The sequence below is a fragment of the Archocentrus centrarchus genome, chromosome 14 (assembly GCF_007364275.1).
Source record: "Archocentrus centrarchus isolate MPI-CPG fArcCen1 chromosome 14, fArcCen1, whole genome shotgun sequence".
In the NCBI taxonomy this organism is placed as follows: domain Eukaryota; kingdom Metazoa; phylum Chordata; class Actinopteri; order Cichliformes; family Cichlidae; genus Archocentrus; species Archocentrus centrarchus.
The window spans coordinates 10,033,265-10,056,145 of record NC_044359.1 but is presented as its reverse complement, the minus strand read 5'-3'; the positions used below and the strand labels follow the sequence as shown (position 1 = coordinate 10,056,145).

The 22,881-nt window shown below is 42.3% G+C and overlaps 1 protein-coding gene across 1 annotated transcript in view; it reads right to left on the bottom strand.

The window, feature by feature from the left end:
• Positions 1 to 13,608: 13,608 nt before the first annotated feature.
• The window catches only part of emsy (EMSY transcriptional repressor, BRCA2 interacting), a 30,075-nt gene continuing 20,802 nt past the window's right edge, over positions 13,609 to 22,881 (bottom strand). Inside the window, exons 18-20 of the mRNA XM_030747188.1 lie at positions 21,028 to 21,600; positions 17,685 to 18,089; positions 13,609 to 15,236 (exon numbers count right to left, since the gene is read on the bottom strand). Coding sequence (XP_030603048.1) covers positions 15,054 to 15,236; positions 17,685 to 18,089; positions 21,028 to 21,600 — 1,161 coding nt within the window. The 3' untranslated portion in view covers positions 13,609 to 15,053. The remainder of the gene's footprint in view (positions 15,237 to 17,684; positions 18,090 to 21,027; positions 21,601 to 22,881) is intronic.

Sequence of the window (22,881 nt, the reverse complement as noted above, 5' to 3'; positions counted from 1 at the left end):
TGAAAAGCCAACCACAACCCTTCAAAGTGAATGACGACGACAGTTCCCCTTAAGGTTTTTCTGCTTCCATTCAGAGATGCTGCCCTACTTTAACGACGTTTCAGTTTGTACAGGTACACACAAAAAGCACCTCCTTCAAGCTGGAGTTGAACCAGCAATGTAAGGATGCCAGAGCAGGTCAGAACACGCAGTGCATCCCAGTTTGTTGCATATGGGGCTACACAGCCGCAGACCACTCAGGGTGCCCATGCTGACCTCTGTCCACCACAGAAAGCTCCAACACGTGAGGGCACATGAGCATCAGAACTGGACCACAGAGCAATGGAAGAAGGAAACCTCGGGTCCTGCCATTCATGTGGATGCTACTTTGACACATACAACCTACTCAAGTATTGTTGCAGACCACATACTTCCTCTCACGGAAATAGTATTTCCTGATGGCTGTGGCCTCTTTCAGCAGGATAATGTGCCCTGCCACAAAACAAAAATGGTTCAGGAATGGTTTGAGGAGCACAGCAATGAGTTTGAGATGTTGACTTGGCCTCCAAATTCCCCAGATCTCAATCCAGTCGAGCATCTGTGGGGTGTGCTGGGCAAAGTCTGATCCACAGAGGCCACTACAATCCTAATATAAAAATAAATAATAATAATCACTACATCCTAAATGACACCTAGAGAAAAATGACTAGTGTCACTTCAGCCTATGTGCATGCAGCTGGTGTACTACTGTACTTCAGCTTGATTTTAACAGTTATCCTTAAGAGTTTTCAGCTCTTGGATGCAGAAAGTGGTGCTCAGTTGCAATTTATTTTGCAGGACTTAACACTTGCAATCAAACTGACACAGTACTGATAGTTGACCTTAAGGTTTTTCCAGACCTCAGTCATTCCAGTCAGCCAGAGGTATAGTTCTCCGTTAATGCCATTTTAGTTTGCACGGGTGTATACCAAAGGCTCTTCCTTTAAACCAGTGTCTTAAGGATATCTGTTCCTCCAACCTAGAGTCCTGCACTCTAACAAGTGAGCTATCAAAGGGCACATAAGAGGCTGAATTGTTCAACTTCTGGAAAAACGGATGCTAAACCACAAAATGTTTTGCAAGACCAATCAGCTGGCACCCAAATATGAAATCAAAATGAAAAGATCTGTGCAGCAAGTGTGCTATAATGTATACCAGTGTGCTATGGCCTGATGATTACAGGCCAGGTCTGAAAAGAATGCGTGAAACATCTGCAGAGTCCCAAAGGTAACTGTTACCAAAGAATTAAAGTCACTTTCTCTGCCTTCATACAGACACCTACAAAATTACCATCCTTCAAGCTGGACCTGTCCCAACAACTTATGGATCCCTGTTTCTTTGACCTGCAGTCCTCCACTCTACCATACTCCACTCACTGAACTGTTGAAAAACACATACACTTTCACCCTGTGCTCATAAAATCTGGTTTCACAAAGCTAAGAAGGCAGCAGCTAAAACATTCAGCTCAAGGCTTCAGAAACTGGACTTTTTTATTCTTTACAAAGTCTGTGATAATCCCTCCATCCTAAAAGGCTACCTACAGCAAAACTCTGCTCTGTCCCAAAAATAACTGTCATTTCAGACTTACAGCTGTCCTCTCTGCCCTTATATCCTTCAAATTTGTTCACAAAAAAAGTGTTTAAAAAATGTTTAAATCCCACCTATTCTTTGAGTTGAACCAGCAACCTAAGGCTAACCCTAGCTTTCTTATTTAGCTTTTAATTCCCAGTTAAATTTGCAGAGCCAAGGCCTTTAACTTGATAGTGCTGTCCTTTCTCTAGCCTCACTACCTCAGCTTTCTTCCTCAGTTTACGTTTGGGATTAAGGCTCTGGAACCGAGAAAGGGCTGTTCAGCACGAGCAGCTTTATCTTAACTGTCCAAAGAAAGCTTTTTACCCTCAGTGAGTCAGACCCTCCACCCCTTATTCCCCCCATGAGAGAGAAACACAGTTACTCAAGCTAATTTACTGTCCAGGGTGGTACAGGAAGTTCTCAACGGGGCTGTCCTGTTTTATGTCAAAGAGGAAAAAGACTCTTTATCACTGTCAAGGCAGAAATCAAAGCTAGCCATCAGCTTTGGTGTTAATAATGAGGCATCGTGTTGGTACAAACATTATTTTCTAGCCTGTCAACGTGTCACCTTGTGTTTGTGTTTAATTTAAACACTGTCCCGATTCACACCATGAAGCTGTTTAAAGTCTGTGAACTGCCTAAAGATGAATATTCAGTCAAAGCTGAGAGTTCAAGAAGCTGCTTTGTGCTAAGCCCTTGTCTGTATATTTTTGTTAGGAGGTAGTTTAGGCTGTGGAGATGCAAAAGGAAAAAAAAAAAGACATAAATATTTATATCTGAACAAGATTTTGAAACATAAAGGTTATTTAAGAAGAGAATATATGACATAGGTCCTGTTTTAGACAATAAATCTACTGTGGTCCTCTTTGTTGCATTTATAATTAAGAACTTGCTTATTTGCTGTGTAGAGTTTGGAGTTACAGGAAACCCCAACTGTAATCTACATCCGTTTATCTGGAATCTGGAACTGTCTAGACTGTGTTTACGTGGGGAAAATTATGGCTGCTCACTGAATTAATAAACAAGTGCGGCCCTTCTGTTGTGTGCCTGATTGCCTGAACTGAGCGACCCACAATTTAAGGCACTCCATTTGCTTAATAATTCAAAGAAACAGGCACTATTTTAATGTCTGGCACTGAATATCAGCTGATTTCATGCTTGGGGGGGGGGGGTGTCAACACTCAGTCAGTGCAATCAGCAAATTTGATGGTGATCTGCCTTTTAGATTAGAGGCATTTTGTGAGAAAAGTTGTATTTTTGGCCTGAAAGCTGAAAGAGCATCCAAAATGGGACGTTAGCATCCTCAGGGGATGCGAAAGTTCATGGCAGTCTTCCTTGTATATTTAGACATTTTATTTTCATTTTTTTATGTGGAAATTCTGGCTCAATGCTAGTAAATATCCATGTTCAAAAGCTTAAAGCAGCATTTCCCATGCATTTAAAGTGCTCCCAGGAAAAAGGAGACCATGATTCGTGTCAGCAGCAACGTTTGGTTAGGCTCTAATGATTCTTCTTGTTGACCTCTGTTTGTTGGAGCATTGAGACATTGTTGGCAAGTCACACAGTCCTGGGGTCAGTAAAATACCGTTTGCTTCCTGTTTCCTATTCACAGTCAGTGCTGGGTTCTGGAAACACTTCGGTATAAATTATCTGTAAGTCAAATCAAAAAATTATTAAAAACATCTCCAGTTTAAGAGATTAACATCTTCAGTTCCGGGACTTTGAGGTCACAAAGCAAAAACCTTGGGCTCTACATGAAGTCTAAGAGAATTTGGAAATCCTTGTGAGCAGACCAGAGAAGAAAATAACTGGAAAACAATAAAAAAAAAAAAATTCCATGAAGACCGACTTTTCTTTTAAGCCTTCTCAAAACTGCGTAACAGAAAGTAAATGACAGCTGATGCAAGTGAAATTAGCACACCAAGTCCTGAAACCATTTTAATAATGCAGCCTCATCACTGAATACGCCACAGTGGGAAAAGGGTCAGTGTTTGTGCCCAAACCAAATCAAACCAAACCATATGTCACCATTTTTTTGTAATTTTTATTGGTTGTTGTATTCAGTTCTCCTTTCTCTGTCCTCATGTTTGCCAGTTTAACCTATCCTTTAGTTTAGTTCACTGCCTGTTTTACTTTGAAAAATAGTTTTCCCCTGTGTTGTATTGTGTTTTTACTTCCTGGCTTTGTTTTTTCCTCTTTTATCCACCTGCCCCTCATTTCCTAATCATCGCTCTGTGTATACGTGCCCCTTTGTTTCTGTCTGTCCTGTGGTTTTTGCCTCAGTCTAGCCTTTGTGCTCCCGCTGGGGTATCCTGCTACCTACCTGCAGCACTTCTTGCATCTTTTTTGTAATTAAAATCTCTTTTGTTTTACTTACAGCAAGGCCTTGGCAACAAGTCAAAAGAAACACATTTCCTTACTCCTCAAATAATACCTGATGGCAGTAAGACTTTGTCTGACAGTGTATTTGCAATGAACTGGCTAAGAATGAAGTCGAATGGCTTTTGTACAATCTTACTTGCAGGGCTCCACATTAGTGAGCCACGGGGAAATCAAATGAGACTACCACACTGCAGCTTTGTTTATTTTTCCAGCACCGTATCACCTCTCCTGGGCTAAGTTAAAAAATAGACAACAGCGGGAGCTTCTCTTCCTCGGGGAGATCATTCACCCACCGGAGGGAAACTGTTTTCCTCCTAGCTTTACCCCTTCACAACAAAAAACCAAAAACAAACCACTAGTGGGCCCCTGCCAACTCTTGCAGCTGTACCATCCTCCCGAAAGGCATCATTTCCTTCCAAAGACCTTTCCCATTCTCCTTTTGTGGAATTCCACTGTGCTTTTTTTTCCCTCTTGCTTATTAGATGAGCAGCGATACAATCACAGGATGCTTACGGAAAATATTTGTGGTTCCTAAATTGGAAGCAGACTTCAGTCACTTTTCCTCTCCTCTGTGACTGGAGATTGAGTCATGATTGAACCTGTGTTTATCATAGTGGTATCACACTGAGATCAGAACAACTCTGTTACGAGGGGAGGCTTCATCAAAGTGAAAGCAGGTTGCTTAGTCACTGATGAACAATCGCAAAAGAAAGTGGAGAGAGAAAACAAGATTTGTCTGACCATCTGCTGCAAATAAACAAAACATCTTTGTTTTTCCTTCAAGGGAAATGGCAGGTTGCCCTTTAAATAATCTATATATAACTGTGAGATCACAATTTCCAAATTTGTTTAGTTTAAAAAACCCTGAGAAGTAACCTAAATTCTCTTTTGGCTTAGACATAAAAATGTGTTGTGCAATACATGAATTTGCAGCATTAATTTAAAGTTTCTTATTTTCAACTTTACTTTCATTCAACATTTTGCCCATTTCTCATCAACAACACTGCAAGTCGCGGCAAAATTTAACCTGACTCACCAAGATATTGTTCTAGCTTAAGGGGGAGTTCAATTTTTAGGTTATCCCAGCACTCGGTGAATGCAATAATAACACTAAATGGTTAGTGAGTGTTTGCAGACAAGTCGGCATCTTCCATGCAAACTACAGGTGACCACGGCAATCTGCTAGCGACCAATGCAAGGAGGCTTTTTTGGTGCAGCACCCTCTTTGTGACCTCCAGCAACCACTTGCTAACTGGTAGAGGAATGAACACAGGTTGCCAGAGGGTTGCGGAGTGGTCTTTAGGCCTCTGTGACCGAGGCCTTTGAAGAATATTTAAATAACAAGAGTGTGCGCTGCTTAAGCCTTTAGGTTTCTGCGTGTTCTCTTATCGAACACGAATGACACAAACAATGGAATAAGGAGTCCAATTATTAAATTTAATAAAGCCATTTCAAACAGTTTTACAGATTAATCTGCTCCAGAACCGCACGCCATTCCCAGTGTGTCACGGGATAGACATGAAGTACTGACACATTCTAATTCGGCTTGCAGTTTCATATAGTCACAGTTTATCTATCTTGGTTACTTGGTTACATCATTATAGAAAACAGAATGTTTTCATTATAGAAAACAGAATGTGGAAAATAGAGAATTTCAACAACAGGGTGACCTCGACGTCTCCATTTCTATCATTGTGTAGCCTCCATCAGTGTGGTTCATTGTACAGTCAGAACACAAAGTTCATGGTGACACAAAACATTATAAGCTTCTGTATTTTTAATCAGTTATGTTTATCTTCCAATCAAAAACAAATTTCTCAGGCAAGTAAATGTGTAAGGGGACACATATACCATGAACCTCATTTCCTTCACCTTATATTTGTCACAAAAGTTTAGCATGCTAACATTCGCTAGTTAGCAGAGGTTAAAGAATGTCAGGTACAAAGTCAAATGTGGCTGCGGAGAAATTTCACTCAAAATCACAGATGTCAATTTCATGGTGGAGAAGTCACTCGGGTTCCTCTCAAGCAGCAACCTCCAGGGCTGAAGAACTTAGTCCCCATGGACGTTCTAAAATCTGTAGTTCCTCTGGTGGCCACTTAAGGTTGGCTCCTAAAAATGTTCACTAAGCCTGTTTTTTTTTTTTACGTAGAAACAATATCAACAAGGCATTTTATTATAATATTCTGTTATTTATTACACCAGTTATCAGATAGGTGTGTCTTTGTATTGCACCCGTACCACTTACAGATACAGCTTGCTACCCAAACTTGCTAGCTTGTTAGCTAATATCATCCCAGCAAACATTTCAGCACTGAATAACCATCGGCTGGAGGTTTTTGTCATCATGGAGTTATGACTGAAAAATTGTTCTAATATGAAAGCTGACCAATGTCGCAGATATTACCTTGACGCTGGTTCGAGGGACTTCTTGAATGTTGTCTGGATGTCCTCAAGATCAAGAAGTCTGCTATCACATTTTCCACTATCTCTTCACCGATTCTTGAGAGAAAGAATGAGAAGAAGAGAAACACATTTTAGTGGTGAATCAGACTTTCCATCCGAGCTAATTAACTTCACACTGAAATGCTTGTACGTGCTAACAGGACAGATACATTTAGTTTATGTATTTCTCATTTTGTATAAAAATGTCTAACTAAACCTTCATTCTGCATGGAAACAACATCAACATTCGTCTGTCTGCGACTCAGTTTTTTGCAGCCATGTTGTGACTTTTTTTCCCCGGAGATCAGGGTAGGGGTTCAACCTTTTGCTGGGTCAGCACTCCAGCATTTTATCCAAATAGGGTCATGTCTGACTCCAAAAAAACAACATGGCAGTGGCCAAAACTCTAACACTGAGGTGGCTATGTTCATATTTTTTATTCTTATTGGTTCATACTCTGGGGACTAGCTCAGGAAATAGTTGTTGAGATGTTTCATTCTGAAGTGTCTGCCAGTAATGATGATTCAGTCCTGTTTCCAGCTGTTTCACATCATAAAAACATCCTTGGGAGTATCTTTTTAAAGGTGAATGTGCCTGTTGCCCCTTTGCAGAGATTAGCTGTGCCTTGCTCCATGAGCTCGAGCCTCACCGACTGGTAAACTGAAAACAGACAGCAACCTATTATTCATCCACAGTAATCTCACTGCTCCCTCACACTGCTCACTGTCCTGATTTATCATCCATGACCATGGGAAAGGTCAGAGGTGAGTGTCTACTTCCTGTGGTTACGTGAATTGATGAGATGCTTAAGTATGTGCTACATTAAACTTTGTGCTGTTGTGTTGTAACATCGAGGAGGCCAGACGAAATGGCAACAGGAAGCACACCCCAGGACAATGGTATCATACATCCTGCATCTGTATATGAACTTACTTTGAGGTCAATCTAAGAAGATTGTTTTTGAGTGTTCAGGTTGATTTGGTTTGGAGTTGGCTGTTTGTTTTACTAGCAGGACAAGATGTTGCCCATTCAGCTGTGAGATAAACATAATGTCAGGCCAAATTTCACATTTTATTGTCAGTTCACAGCCTGAGGAGTTTTGATTAGGCCTAAAGTTGGCTGGCACTACAATAGGATTGTGTTTTTTTTTTTTTTTTCCTCAGAAAGTAACCTGGATTTGTTACTGGTGGTCTTCATAAGTTGTTCTGTTTGCACCCTGCTGCTCTGCCTCCAACGTGTCCAAAAAAGCTGAATTATGGCACCAAAACCAGAGGCACAGACTTAAAAAAAACAGGGAAACATCATGTATTAATGTGTGGCAGCACTGAATTTAATTTCCTGATTGTGTTACTTTAAATATTTGTTTTTTTCGCGTGTAGATAATTGGATAGAGACTTCCTAGTTAGGACTGAAGGATATATTTTGCACTCATGCTGAATAAATGGCAAGAAGAAATGCAGTTAAATAAACTCAGGCCAGAGGAATGCTGCTTGGGCCCCTGTGATAAATCACAGGCATTTTTCAAGGAAACTCCTACCAGCCCTTTATACCCATAATCTTTTCTACTGAGGTGTCCAGCAACGAAAATAACAGCCATTGTTAGGAACAATGCAAAGAGACCACCAAACACGCTGCTGCCATTTGTTTTCGTAATTTCACTTAAGAGTCTTTGTCATTTGCTTCAGGTCAGTGGCTATAAGGTCAGCAGCAGGACTTGTTTAGTTTAGCAGATGTTTCATCAGATGTCCTGTAGATTAATGGGATCTGTGGCAAAAATGTGTCTGTCCGTTATGTGGAACAATAGTGAGGCCTTACATAATATAATGATGACAAATATAGAAATGCAGGAACTGCAGATTTCAAGCTCACTGATGGCTTTGTAACAGCCCAGATTTGTCTCCTAAAATTTATGTCTGCACAATGAAAATACTTCGGAAATGACATTTACCAGACTTGCAGGAGGATGCAGTGGTGATGGAGAGGTTTGCAGATGAAGTCAGGCAAGAGCCTCTGTGGACTATGATGTTTGCAGATGATGTTGTGATCTGTAGTAGGGAGGGAGCAGGTGGAAGAGAGCCTGGAGAGGTGGAGGTATGCACTGGAGAGAAGAGGAATGAAAGTCAGTAGAAGTAAGACAGACTATATGCATGTGAATGAAGGTGAGCATGCGAAGAGCAGTGGTAGTGAAGGTGGATAAGTTTAAATACACTATATTGCCAAAAATATTCACCTGTCCAAATCAATGAATTCAGGTGTTCCAGTCACTTCCATGGCCACAGGTGTATAAAGCCCAAGCGCCTAGGCATCCAGATGGCTTCTACAAACATATGTGAAAGAATGGGTCGCTCTAAGGAGCTCAGTGAAATCCTTGTTGCACAGGATGCAACCTGTGCAACAAGTCAAGCCATGAAATTTTCTCACTACTAAATATTCCACAGTCAACAGTTAGTGGTTTTATAACAAAGTGAAAATGAATGAAAGACAGCAACTCAGCCATGAAGTGGTAGGCCATGTAAAATCATAGAGCAGTGTCAGCGGATGCTGAGGAGCATAGTGCGCAGAGGTCACCAACTTTCTGCAGAGTCAATCACTACAGACCTCCAAACTTTATGTGGCCTTCAGATTGACTCAAGAACAGCGTGCAGAGAGCTTCATGGAATGGGTTTCCATGGCCGAGCAGCTGCATCCAAGCATTACATCACCAAGTGCAATGCAAAGCGTCAGATGCACTGGTGTAAAGCATGCTGCCACTGGACTCTAGAGCAGTGGAGACGTGTTTTCTGGTGTGATGAAGGAGAACAGTACTTGTCTGACTGCATTGTGCTAAGTGTAAAGTTTGGTGAACGGGGGATTATGGTGCGGGGTTGTTGTTCAGGAGTTGGGCTCGGCCCCTTAGTTCCAGTGAAAGGAACTCTTAATGCTTCAGCATACCAAGACATTTTGGACAATTTGATGCTCCCAACTTTGTGGGAACAGTTTACTGATCAAACCTTTACTTTTACTGCCCTGCAGTTTAGGCATGTTCTGACATTGTTTTGCTGAAAGTCTAGTTAGCAGCATGATTCATTCAGCAACAAGGGCACCTTCACAGATGTTCATGTTACCGGGCCATGTGCACTGATGCTCCCAGATATGCTTATGATGATGTCTTGTGAGCTGATAACAAGCTGGGGGATCTTTTTCATAATTTTTTATTAAATATTTTGGGTTGGCACAGTGGCCAGCACTGTTGCCTCATGGCAGGAAGCCCACTGGCCAACTGGGGCATTTCTGTGTGGAGTTTGCTCTTCCTGTGCCTGTGTGGGTTCCTTCCAGGTACTCCGGCTTCCTCCACGGCGCAAAGACGTTAGACTAATTGATGATGCACTCATCTTTCTCTTTGCATTTGCCCAGGAAGAGGCTGGAAACCTGTCCAGGGTGTACACCATCTCCCCACATCCCTGGAAACTGATGTAAATGCATGGATGGATGGATGGATAAATATTTGCTCTCCACTTTGCCTCAGTTCATCTTAAATAAGCTTAGGTTCAAAGAAGGCAAGGACATTACTGGATTTTGTTTGTTTTTACATGCTGAGACACACAAGCTGTGCTCACAGACAGCGGTTTTACTGCGTCCAAACTGTGATTTCCACTACAAAGTCATGTCTGTTTTCAGTGTAATGCTGCCTCAGGGCCTGAAGATCACAGCCCTTTCATACTGTTTTTTTTTTTTTTGGCCTTCTTCCTTGTGTGCAGAGTTCCCTGAAATTCTTTATTGTTTTGCACTGAAAAACATTGCTCATAATTTGTTGAACTATTTGCCCACTCAGGCTTTCACAGAATGATAAATGTCTTCATGTCTCTATTTCTGACTCAGCCTCTCTCATGTTACTGACCTGATGCTAGCTGGCCTAATCAGATGGGAGATGCTAATAATCTAATAAGTGTAGCCCATGTAAAAAAAAAACTTTTTTAAATGTATTGCTGGCATCAAGTTAAAAAATTCCCACATTTTAGCATTTGATGTGTTGTTTAAGAATAATTTGGAATTTTTCCTCTCAGCACAGGGGTTTAAATAATTTTACATTCATGCTTCCTAAACACGGGATACAGAGACTGTTCCCTGAAGCTGCTTCTCAGTAGGTGAGTAAGCAGAGCAGCGTAAACCGTTTTATCCTGTGGGACTCTGGCACCTCTATCCTAGCAGGGGTGCAGGATGGCGGGACGGTAAGTCAGCGCGCTCCTAAACAGAGCCACATGTCTGCAGATTGAGGCCAACCAATCAGAGTCTTCAGGCTGGATCTGAGCCCTCAGGAACACAGTGTATCGCTTACAGCATGAGGGTGGCAGGAAGCACCAGTGTGGGGCTGGGAGTGTGCAGTTAGGCTTTTACAAGCATGCAGAGCCAAGGGATAAACTTCTGACACTACAGCACAATGGCCAATAAACAGGAAACCTGGCTCAGATGGTCATCATGATGCACTAAATAGATTTTTATATTTGCCTGTAAGAGTCACTATAAATCCTTGAAGCATTTCTTTTTGGGCTGCCTTAGCTGCTTTCAGGCCAAATGTGAGTGGATGTATGATGGCTATACACAGCCAAACAGGGCTCATGTCACTCTATAAAACCTGGTTTGCAAATCTGTTGGAGTTCAAGAGGTGGAGAACTTGTAAATGGAAAAACTGCAGCAAGGATTTTTGTCAAACTGTCACCATGCATAAATTTTAAAGTCTGACAGATCCATATGAGGAATGATACAGCTGAACTGTACAAATGTGTCCTGCTCATTGGCTCCTTTAGCATTTAGAGAGAAAAAACTGGTTACCACTGAACAATCTGCAGTCATGTAAGCAGATTAGCACATTCTCAACATCGGTCCAAGGCGAGAAACAAAACTATATGGAGAATATTTCTCTTTGCTTTTCTGAGTAAAGGAATTTTACATGATTTTCAAGCCGGGAAACTGGATGTGTAACTGTTTCATTTTGTTTTTACCAAGCAGGGAAATCCCAGAATCACTGTTACAATAAAGCCTTGTAACAAAAACTGGTGAACTAATGTGTTTTTATTGGCCGTGAGTTCATAGTCATTGTATGTGGAGGTCATCCAATTGACTGCATGTCCTGTTGCTCTCCATCATATTCCCCTCTGCAAAATGGAGCAGAGTATTACAATCCAGTTTTACCTGATCAATTCAAATAGGAAATAGGTGCAGTGATTCACTGAAATGTGTACAAACATAAATGGAAATACAGCATATAAGACAAAAACCTTTTCTTTTTGGGCACTGGCTGCCTTTAGTTTAGTTAGCTGATCCATGACTGATGGTGTTCCAAAGTGTGTTTTTCTACCCAGAGTTTGGGATCATTGTCCCGCTGAAAAATGAAGCGGTTGCTTTCCAGATGCTATTACATGGTGGATCAAAATCTGATGGTACTTCTCTGCATTCATATTTCCATCAATCTTGACAAGATCCCCAACAACACTGGCTGAAAAGCAGCCCCAAACCACTCACAGAGTGTCCATCATGTTTTACAAATGTCCTGTAGACATTCACTGTTACCTCCATACATGATTTGAACCAAAAGTTTCAAATATGGATTCATTGCTCCATCAGACATGTTGCCACTGATTTCCGGCCCAGTTCTTGTAATGTGGCATACCTCAGCCTTTTCTCCCCATTTCCCCTCCTTAAGAACGGCTTCTTGACAGTCGTCCTTCCACTGAGACCATTTCTGATGAGGTTTCAGGGAACAGTAGACGGATCGGCTGAAGGGCCAGATGCTACTCTCAGGTCTTCGTAGGATTTTTTTTTTTTCCCCATTTCTTAAGAACACGACTTTCAGATACTGTGCATCTGCTGTACGTAGATTTCAGGCTTGCCACTTCTTCTTTTGCCCCACACTTCATCCAGTTTCCTCAGATTTTTTTTTAAGGTCACACTGCACATGATGTCAAGATATGCAAAGTTTTCAGCTAATAGCGTTTTGGGAATCACCTTCTTCTTGCAAAAATAATTTTTAACTGTGAAACTGTGTCTGACATTTCGCAGATTCAACTGAAGAAATGGGAAATTATGTGTTTCTGTGTTAGGCTGTTTCATGCCTTGAATCGGGTGCCTTTTTTCAGCCTGAATGACTCATAGATCAGTGATGAGTGGCTTAAGAAGCAAAAAAACCCCAAAACAAAACAAAAAAAACAACATTCCTCTGAAAACGATCTAAAAATGAGCGAAAAGCAGCCAAAGTCCAAAGACCTTCAGGAAAACTGTTGCTCAAGACCGCTTTTAAAAAAAAATTACAAGCCTGGCTACTTGGATGCAAAATATAAATGGAGTGTCTCAAAACTTTTGCACAGTGTCATATGATAAAAATAGCTCGCCAATAATTTTTTTTTTTTACCTGCTCAGCTGTCTAAACATTAAATTTATTGCTTTTACATGTACGAAATAACAGAAACCCTCATTCACGGACTCATCTGGGTCCATCGTTGCAAGTGTGGGAAATTTTTTTTGTTAAATACCAATAAAAATATGCTTTTCTGGACACGTGGAGGCCGCAGAGTTTTATTCACGAACGCCAGCAGGACTTTCGATGCTGAACCCGTGTGTTTGCTGCCTAAACACATCCTGAATTTTACTATCTCCTATTTTGTTTTCAAACACCTGCTGGTCCCACCCAAGCAGTGGAATAAAGAGGCAGCATTTAACATTAAAAGCAGGTAGCTGTGCTTTTTTTTCTTTCCTTCCCATCACCATAAAAAACTCCCTCTGAACAGGAATTTCACATGAGACAAGGGCTGCATTTCTCTCAGAGATTCACATATTCCAGCGTAGTGAGAGAGGAAACCTGAATGTGTAGGGAGTGTTGACACGCTGGTGTTTTTTTGTGGCGTAACGTCCAGGTTATCATGTTTTTCAAGCTCGTGAAGAGAAAATGAAAGATTCAGAGCAGACTTCACAAAGATGGATGAGATTTTTTTAAACAATGAAAAAGTTCTCTTGGTTTCAACCAATCAGACCAACAAGAACACAAACTGTTGTACTCAGCTGATTTATTGTGCAGATTAAATGATTTTTTTTTTCTCATCTAGTCAGATAATTTGAAAAGGTAGAAAAGAAATGCATACTTATTGAAATTTTCACTGCAACTTTTTTGGACTCCAGAATGAGCCTTAAAAAAAAAAAAAAAAAAAAAAAAGTTACTGCTTAATTTACTTGGTTCCCCCAAATTACAGAATTACACTGAGCAGCAACACATATGTTGGACTTTATCGTTCCTCCAGGACTCTTTTTTTTTTGTGGTTCTGCTTCATGTTCCTCACAGAACACTCAATCTTCCCTCGTCTGAAAAGTGTCACAGAGTTATAAAAATCAGTCGAGAGAAAATACAGTTCATCTGACGCCAAAACCTCTTCATTTATGAGTCATTCGGGATTAACATGAGCTGCTTTTCCACTGCAGGGACGAGGTTCCTTGGAGAAATCCGGGTCTAAATTAAGTTCCAGGGAAATTTCCACTTCTAAAAAGTTTACAAACCTCTGGGGCTGGGCCTGCAGCGCTGAACATTTCTTTATTTCACATGTTACTGAAGCCCCTTTCAGACATGCGCTCCTTTCCAATAAGCTGATGGCATGTGAGCCGGTTGGTTTCATGTCTAAATAAGCACCCAGGCCACTTTTCTGCAAAACACCACGTGAGATTTTAACATCTAACTTTCAAACGATAGTGACTGCACATCTTTATGAGTTGGTGAGCTTATTGGAAAACACCCTAAACAGCAGTAATATATTAAGGAAAAAAAAAAAAAAAAGAGGTCATGATTTATTTTTAGGAGAGGTTCCTTCCTCTGAGCCTGCGTGTGAGGGGTGGAGGTACAGCTATCGCATGCTGCAGCTCTTATACCTCTTTTCCACAAATGCGGGGCCAGCCAGCTCTGCCTTTGAGACCAGCACAAGTCCTGTTAAGGCTGCAGCACTACGCGCAGGAGTTGGGGTAATCATCTGCCAGTCACTGGTCAGCTTCTTGCAATAGTCTGTCCCACACCCACTCACAGATCCGACTTTGAGCCCAGCAGCTTTGTTTGCTTGTCTTGAGAGGGCACCGCATTGGCGTAAAAGGTGCAAAAGCTGCAAGTGAAGCTGTGGGGAACATAACCATGAAGGTACCACTTTAACACATGGTTGAAGCCGGCAATGTCACACAGGTCATGTCTGAAAAGGGCTTTTACATCTGGTGTTTAAGGCATTTTTAAATAGCTTTTCTACTGCTGCTCATCTCTAATCCAGCACTGGTTCATTGACCCCGAAAAGGTCCAGGTCCTTTGGGTTGGTTTTAAATGCAGTGTTCTTGCTCAGCTGTACATTTAAATGTCTTACAAAGTAATAAAGTCCACATACTGTAACACTGTATGCTTGGAGAAGCCGCTTTCCAGCTCTCTGAAGCCAGACTAGAACTAATATTTCCACCTCACTTCCACATTTGGCAATAAAATCCACGTGTGGGATTAGCTGTGAGGAGAAAAAGTAACTAACAAACTAATATTTTACACAAAATAAAACAGCCCACTGGGTCTGAGGCCTCAAACAAATCAGTCTGCTTTTACAAAGTGAAAATGTGCTCTGCTCCCGTCATTGTCTCTTAGCGTGGAGTGACTACGGCTGGTTGGGGGGGCTGGCGGCGGCGGCCTCGTCATTGCTGCTGTCCACCTCCTGCTCCATGGGGCTGTCCTCCTCCAGCTGCTGGCTGGTGTAGTTGGTGATCTCCAGGAAGCCGCTGGGCTCCACCACCACGTTGGACTGGCTGGAGTCCGGCAGGATGGAGTACTGAGGAATCACCTGCATGCATTAGAAAGATTAGAGTCAGTTCAGTTTCCAGCTGAAGTAGTCCCTGTGAGCCAAAAATACTCGATTTCAGTTTTTTTCTGCTCTCAGCTTTGTGTGATACCACTGACAGGAGGTATCCCTGACTGTATGCATAGAAGCCCACCCACCTGCTGTCCAAGCACGTTTGTGAGGGGCAGCCAATCAAAAGAAACCTGGATTAAAGGGAGAAGCACTAAAGGATCTCATTTCAGACACAAGGTGAACTGAATGGCTGCATCAAGGCTGAGTATACAATAAATAAGGATTACTCTGTCCTGTGAATCATGCAAAGGTCCTCCAGTAGAGTCAGAGAATAAAAGATGGAGCTAGAAATGAGCAGAACAGGTCCACTTTAACTAAATATAAATAATATGAGGTTTGCATATACAGTGTTTATTTTCCCCTTTTCCTGTTATGGGGGAATCAGTCCATTTACTGATGTTTGAGACTGTAAGTGCTTTCACGCTGGGCTTTAGCATCACATAGCGAGGTTTTTAACTGTTTTGTTGAGGTTTTTTTTCAGCTTTGAGTTAAAGAAGTAAACAAAGGACTTAAGGGAAATCTGCCTGTTCGCCTGCTTTTCAAGAATCAGATGACAAGATTGATAAAACTCCATAAAAACTAAAAGAAAAAGTTTTACACTTTCATATACAACTGAGAAGCTGGGGGACACCAGTGGCCAGGTCAGTCACATGATCTCAGCCTAATGGAGCAGGTTTCAGTGACTGAAGACAAAACTGGATGCTGAGAGACCCACAAACAAAGTGACTGAAGGTGGCTGCAGTAAAGGCCTGACAGAGCATCTCAAGGGAGGAGGCTGTCTATGATGTCCTACCAAGTCCAGCCAACTTCCATGTGTGGTGCACGAGGGAGACTCCAGACTGCCTATTACGCTCTGGAAAAGGATCCTTAGAACACCTGTTGAGTAGCTGCCCTAAGGCCCTTGCAGAAGGTTGCCAACGATGGCGCCATGACAAAGTGCTCAAGGCGGTTGCAAAAAGCATAGCCAGAGCCATCAGCTCCAGCAAATACCATCTTGCCCTGAAGAGGGACATTGCTTTTGTCAAAGCTGGAGAGGAACCCCACCAACAGCAGAGGATAAGATTAGGTCTCCTCCATACAGCCTCTGACTGGCAGCTTCAGGTACATCTGGGGAAGCAGCTGAGGTTTCTTCAGAACATTGTCAATATGTCACTTCAACCAGACATGATCATCACCTCAGAGGGAACAAAACAACTGATCATGCTGGAACTGACAGTGCCCTGGGAAGAGCGAATGGAAGAGGCCAATGAGAGAAAACATGCAAAGCATCAGGACTTGGCTGAGAAGTGCCAACAGAAGACTCACTATGAGCCAGCAGAGGTGGGCTGTAGAGGCTTTGCAGGACAGTCACTCTGCAAAGTCCTCAAGTGGCTGGGCCTAACAGGAATGGCTAAAAAGAAGGCCGTTAAATCTGCGCGTGAAGCTGCAGAAAAAGCCACAAGGTAGCTGTGGATAAAGAAGGCGGATCCGTGGGCGGTTGCTGCTGAGACGCAAATTGGGGTCTGATCAACCCCGGCTGAGTCGCCTGGGTGAGAGTGTCTGATGTTGGAAGACTCGAGAGACCCGATGACCTCGGGTTACATCACTGACGATGTGCCCCAGTGCATGCAGGAGACGTATCTTGTACACATGATAGTTTGCCCAATTCCTTTTGAACCCCTGAAAATGGGGAACCGTATTTAAAAATGGCAGTTAATGCAGCTCTTTATTGAAACCTCTTGAATAAAAGCTCAAAGGCTGCACTTCAGTCACAGCTTGACTTGGTTTTTATTTAGACTCCGCTGTGGTGGTGTACCGAGGCAAGACTACAACAACTGCCATCGTCCGAATACTTATGGACCCGACTGCATTTAACTTCTTCACTGTGTGCCTTTTAAGGAAAATGTTTGCAAAGAAAAGCCTGCTTAGTATGACAAAAAAACAAACAAACAAAAATACAGGAACAGCTGCTGCGTTTGCTGAGTATTTGCAAGTAAAATTATCTGCTGCCATGAAAAACTAATGGAAATAAGATGCTCAGCATGGGTGTGTTAGTTTCTGCCTCTGCTGTGAGTCATTTTCTTTTGAAGAGTGCTTTAATGTGGACTTTAAAAAATCCCATATAAGCAAGGAGCACTGTCTTTGTTGAACCAGTTTTTAGTTGTGGGAAGCGCTGTGGCTGAAAATCAGCTGTTTTGTTAACTGAGGATCTTTTAAAAGTGACGGTTTATAACATGTTAGTAATTATCATTACGCACTGTCCTTTTAAAAAACATTTACTAACAGTGAAAGAAACTTTTGTGCTTTTACTTTGATAATGTAGTCATATGGTGTTCTTAGTACAAAAAGATTATCTGGTGTGTAATTTATCACCTAAATAATGGACAATACAAAACGCACCTCGATGACTTCCAGGTCTTCCTTGCTCCTCTGTGCTGTGAGGCCCTGCATGCAGCTGAACTGCGGGGGCTTTGTGTGGGTGTGATGCATGGCGGCCCCGGAGCTGCTGATGAACTGGCCCGAGTCCAGCGTGCCTGACACGGCCTGGACCTCCAAAGCTTTCCCCAGAGGGCCGCAATCGCTTGAGGAATCCACCACCATGGGCTCCGTGCTTGGATCGATCTCCGCCTCCATCATGGAGATCTTCAGGATGTCGGACACCGAGGGTTTGTCTCCCGAAGGTCCGGAGCTGGACTCTGGGATCAGTTTGGCGGCGGCCTCCCCGCTGCTGAAGACGGGCGATGAGTGGTGGGAGCTGCCGAAGGTAATCTTGGTGACGGTGGCACTCTGCGTGATGATTGGCTGCTGTAGTGACACATCAGAAATACTTGTTTAGCTGCTGGACTCAGTGTGCATGACTATAGCAGACCTCTGGCAGGAGAAGGAGGAGACAAAGTAACCAAAGCAGACAGCGACAAGAAGATCTGAACCAACTGAAATGATAATCAAATGTATACTTGCAGGATCTGTACGTGTTACAGCTCAGAAAAAGACAAGATATGTGTTCATATTGAAAAGTCAGATAACAAGAAAGCTTGTCATATGGCCCACAAGCTCCAAATATACAGACACTGAGTTCTCACTTCATTAAAATTATGACAAATAAGCTGATTTGTTATTTGATCTGGCCAGCTATCAGCCTTCAGTCACCGTGACAGATAACAGAGAGAAGCAGCAGCTGCAGCCGGCGGTAACACAATCATAACTTCATTTCCTTTTGTTCATCACTCTGTCGAATGGAAGAAAAACTCCAAAACAAAACATGACAAGAGATTCATTGCATTTGGCAGGATCGTAGGGAAATCCCAGCACTGAAACACGCACTATTTATTAGAGGCTGAGAATTATTTGGGAATACTGTGGATTCCCTTCCACAGATTCAGCAGAAGGGAATCCACGTTGTAATAATCTAAGCCAAAGTGAAAGACACCCTTTACCACATTTAACTTCAAAATGTGCCAAAAAAAATATAAAGTGTTATTTTTTCTTATTTATTTTCCTCCTTTTAAACCCCCCCCCCCCAATTCAATTAGTCTCCTGTCTGTACAGCTCCACATTAACATTTACAGATCTCAGTGAGATCTGTAAAGTTTTTATTACTAAACAATGAAAGCATGTTACATCTTTATGATTTAAAGTTCCAATTTAACTTTCACTACATTTCCACTCGTTGTGCTTAATAATGGTGCATATATATTTATACACAGTGGGGAATATAAGTAATTGGTACACTGTAGATTTTGCAAGTTTTCCCACCTACAAAGAATGGAGAGGTCGGTAATTTTTATCGTAGGTACACTTCAACTCAGAGAGACAGAATCTAAAAAAAAAAAAAAAACAATCCAGAAAAATCACTGTATGATTTTCAAAGAGTCAATTTGCATTTTATTGCATGAAATAAGTATTTGATCAACTACCAACCAGCAACAATTCTGGCTGTCACAGACCTGTTTTCTTTCTATTCTGCACTAATTACCTCTATTAATTGCACCTGTTTGAACTCGTTACCTATATAAAAGACACCTGTCCACACAGTCAATCACACTCCAACCTCTCCACCATGCCGAAGCTGTCTAAGGACACCAGAGACAAAACTGTAGACCTAATAAGGCTGGGCTACAGGACAACAGGCAAGCAGTTTGGTGAGAAGGCAACAACTGTTGGCACAATTAATAGACAATGGAAGAAACACAAGATAACTGTCAGTCTTCCTCAGTCTGGGGCTCCATGCAAGATCTCACCTCATGGGGTAAGGATGATTCTGAGAAAGGTCAGGAATCAGCCCAGAACTACATGGGGGGGGCACCTGCTCAATGACCTGAAGAGAGCTGGGACCACAGTCTCAGAGATGACTGTTAGTAACACACTGTGCTGTGATTAAAATCCTGCAGGACACGCAATGTCCCCCTGCTAACACCAGCAAATGTCCAGGCCTGTTTGAAGCTCACCAGTGACCTTCTAGATGATCCAGCGGAGGTATGGGAGAAGGTCATGTGATCAGATGAGACCAAAATAGAGCTTTTTGGTATCAACTCCACTCGCCATGTTTGGAGGAAGAAGAAGGATGAGTACAACCCCAACCGTGAAGCAAGGGGGTGGAAACATCAGACTTTGGAGGTGCTTTTCTCCAAATGGGACAGGCCGACTGCACCGTATTGAAGGGAGGATGGATGGGGTCATGTATTGTGAGATTTTTGCCAACAACTTCCTTCCCTCAGTAAGAGCATTGAAGATGGGTCATGGCTGGGTCTTTCAGCATGACACTGACCCAAAACACTCAGCCAGGGCAACTAAGGAGTGGCTCCATAAGAACCATTTCAAGGTCCTGTAGTAGCCTAGTCAGTCTTCAGACCTGAACCTAATTTAAAAAAAAAAAAAAAAAAAAAAATCTTTGGAGGAAGCTGAAATTCAATGTTGTCCAGTGACAGCCATGAAACCCGAAAGATCTGGAGAAGATCTATATGGAGGAGTGGGGCAAAATCCTGCTGCTGTGAGTGCAAACTTGGTCAAGAACTACAGGAAACGTCTGACCTCTGTAACTGCAAACAAAGGTTTCTGTACCAAATATTAAGTTCTGTTTTCTACTGTATCAAATACATATTTCATGCAATAAAATGCAAATTAATTATTTAAAAATCATACAATGCGATTTTTCTGGATTTTTTTCTTAGATTCTGTCTCTCACAGTCGAAGTGCATCTACAATAAAAATTACAGACCTCTCCATTCTTTGTAGGTGGGAAAACTTAGAAAATCGGCAATGTATCAAATACTTATTTTTCCCGTGTGTGTGTGTGTGTGTATATCTATCTATATAGATAGAGAGAGAGTGCGAGCACAATTATAAACTTTACTAAAATTTTCAGCCCCTTTGATGGGTCCTTTGTGGCTCCTGGCCTGTTCCCCATTCCTGCTCTAGAGTAATGTTATTAAAACAGTGCTCACTGCATTGAATAGATGTACAATACACATCACCAACCAGCAAAATGCAGCTGATAATCTCTTTTGACAAACATAAGGTGTCAAATTAATATTGACACCTTTTTTCTGTCATGGGACTGGATGTGGGAGTAGACTGGGACAGAAGTGAAAATCCACTCACATGTCACCCTCTACAGGTTATATCAGCTGACATAACAGAAACTCATTAAGAAGAGTGACAGGAATTTCTAAGCAGAAGAAGCTGTGGCTATTTGCTTACTCTGGGAATTTACTCCTGCTGTGCAGGTGTAAAATTGACTCACCTGGCTGGAGGCAGTCTTATCAGTGCTGACAGGATGGTGCGCCTGCAGTGGGGGAGGGTGGGACATGGGGGCATGCAGGGGCCGGTGGTGGGATGTGGGGGCTTGCTGGAGCCTTGGGAGCTGTGGCGTCAACATGGGCTTGGTTGGCGTGCCCGGAGTTGTGACCTTTGCCCCAGCTGGGGTTGGTGCACTCGGAGGTCTGTCTTTAGGGCTCTGGGTTAAGGTTTGGGGTTTGGGTTGACTCTGCTCTCGTAGCTTGGGGATTTTCTTAGTCAGAGGAGGAGTAGTGGAGAAGGCAGAGGAGGAAGAGGAAGGCTGGCTGATCTGAGGTTTGCTCTGCAGTTGCGGCGGATGTGGCGTCTGCTGCGTGGAGGTGGAGGTGTGCCGACTCTGCTCAGCCTCAGCTTGGCTCAAAGGTGGCGGCTGAGTGCTCGCGGAGTGGGCGGGTTGCTTAGTGGGTTCTGAAGCTGGTTGGGTGGCACGGTAGAACAAGCCTGTCTGGGGGTCCAAGGTGTCTCCTTCCAGCTCGCCCACTTCTAATACACTCTCAGTTTTTCCATGGCTGTCAGACGGCTAGAAGAAAGCCACAAAGATGACACACTAGCAATCAACTCCTAAGAGTCAGCAGTACAATAACACAACAAGACAATGTAATGGCAAAAGACTGTACAAAAAAGATGGACATAGCCACTGTGATGTGACTAATTGATTTGTGATGTTTTTTAACTTTTTGCTGAGGGCTTTGTAATCTTAACCTTTTTGAAAAAAGGTTTCCCAGAGAGGTGAGGATCTCACTGAAAAACGAGGGGCACTGCACGCTCATACCACATAACCTGTCAATCAAAAAGTACAGCCACCCTAAAGCATTCTCTACTTTATCATCCCTCTGGATGCTAATGGGGACCATAATTTACTAAATACAGATCACGCTGCATTCAAAAAGGTTTGAAAGTAGCGACTGAGACCATAAATTCATCAGGACAGTGTGTACTGAGGTCTTGGATCAACTTTTTAAAACAGTCGCCCCCTACTGGCCTTAAAAAATAATGTCGGTTTTCAAATGCACTTCGACATTTGCTTAACTTTTCAAAGTCATTTACAGTCATGTGAAAAAGAAAAATTTCACAGGACTGTATGCAGTCCTGTGAAAACTAAGTTCACTCTCACTGCTTCCATAGGAATAAAGAGGGTAGGTAGCAGCCAGGTGCTGCTAATCAACTGCACTTGATTAGCTGATGATCAGCAAGTGTGACCACCTCGATAAGAGCAGACAGTTGCTGGTCTGGAGCATTCAGGTGTGTGTTAACACAATGTCTAAACCTCTCTCTCTGGACATCTCAGCAAATTCACCCCAAGGTCAGACCATGCAAAGCTCAGAGAAGCTCCAAAAAAATTCCAAGAGCTCCATCTCAGACTCTACAGGCCTCAGTCAGCATGTTAAATGTTAAAGTTCACGAGAGTACAATTAGAAAAACACTGAACAAGTATAGCTTGTTTGGAAGGGTTGCCGGGACAAAGCCTCTTCTCTCTTAAAAAAATAAAAAAAAAACACAGCAGCAGGGCTCAGGTTTGCAAAGTTGCATCTACACAAACCACAAGACTTCTGGAACAACAGCCCTCATTTACTAATATGTGCATAGAAATGTTCTTACCCAAAAAATAATAGTGCTAAGGAATTAGACTAAGTGATGACATCCAGCAATGATGTCATTTTTAATGAAAGCCAAGTTAATTTAAGATAATAAATTCTGATATATATTTAAATTAAAAGGCTTAAGCCAACATTGTTCGATTTACATACAATTTAATTTTGTAATTTACAAAATTCTGAAAATTTTGTGGCTATGGTGTTTT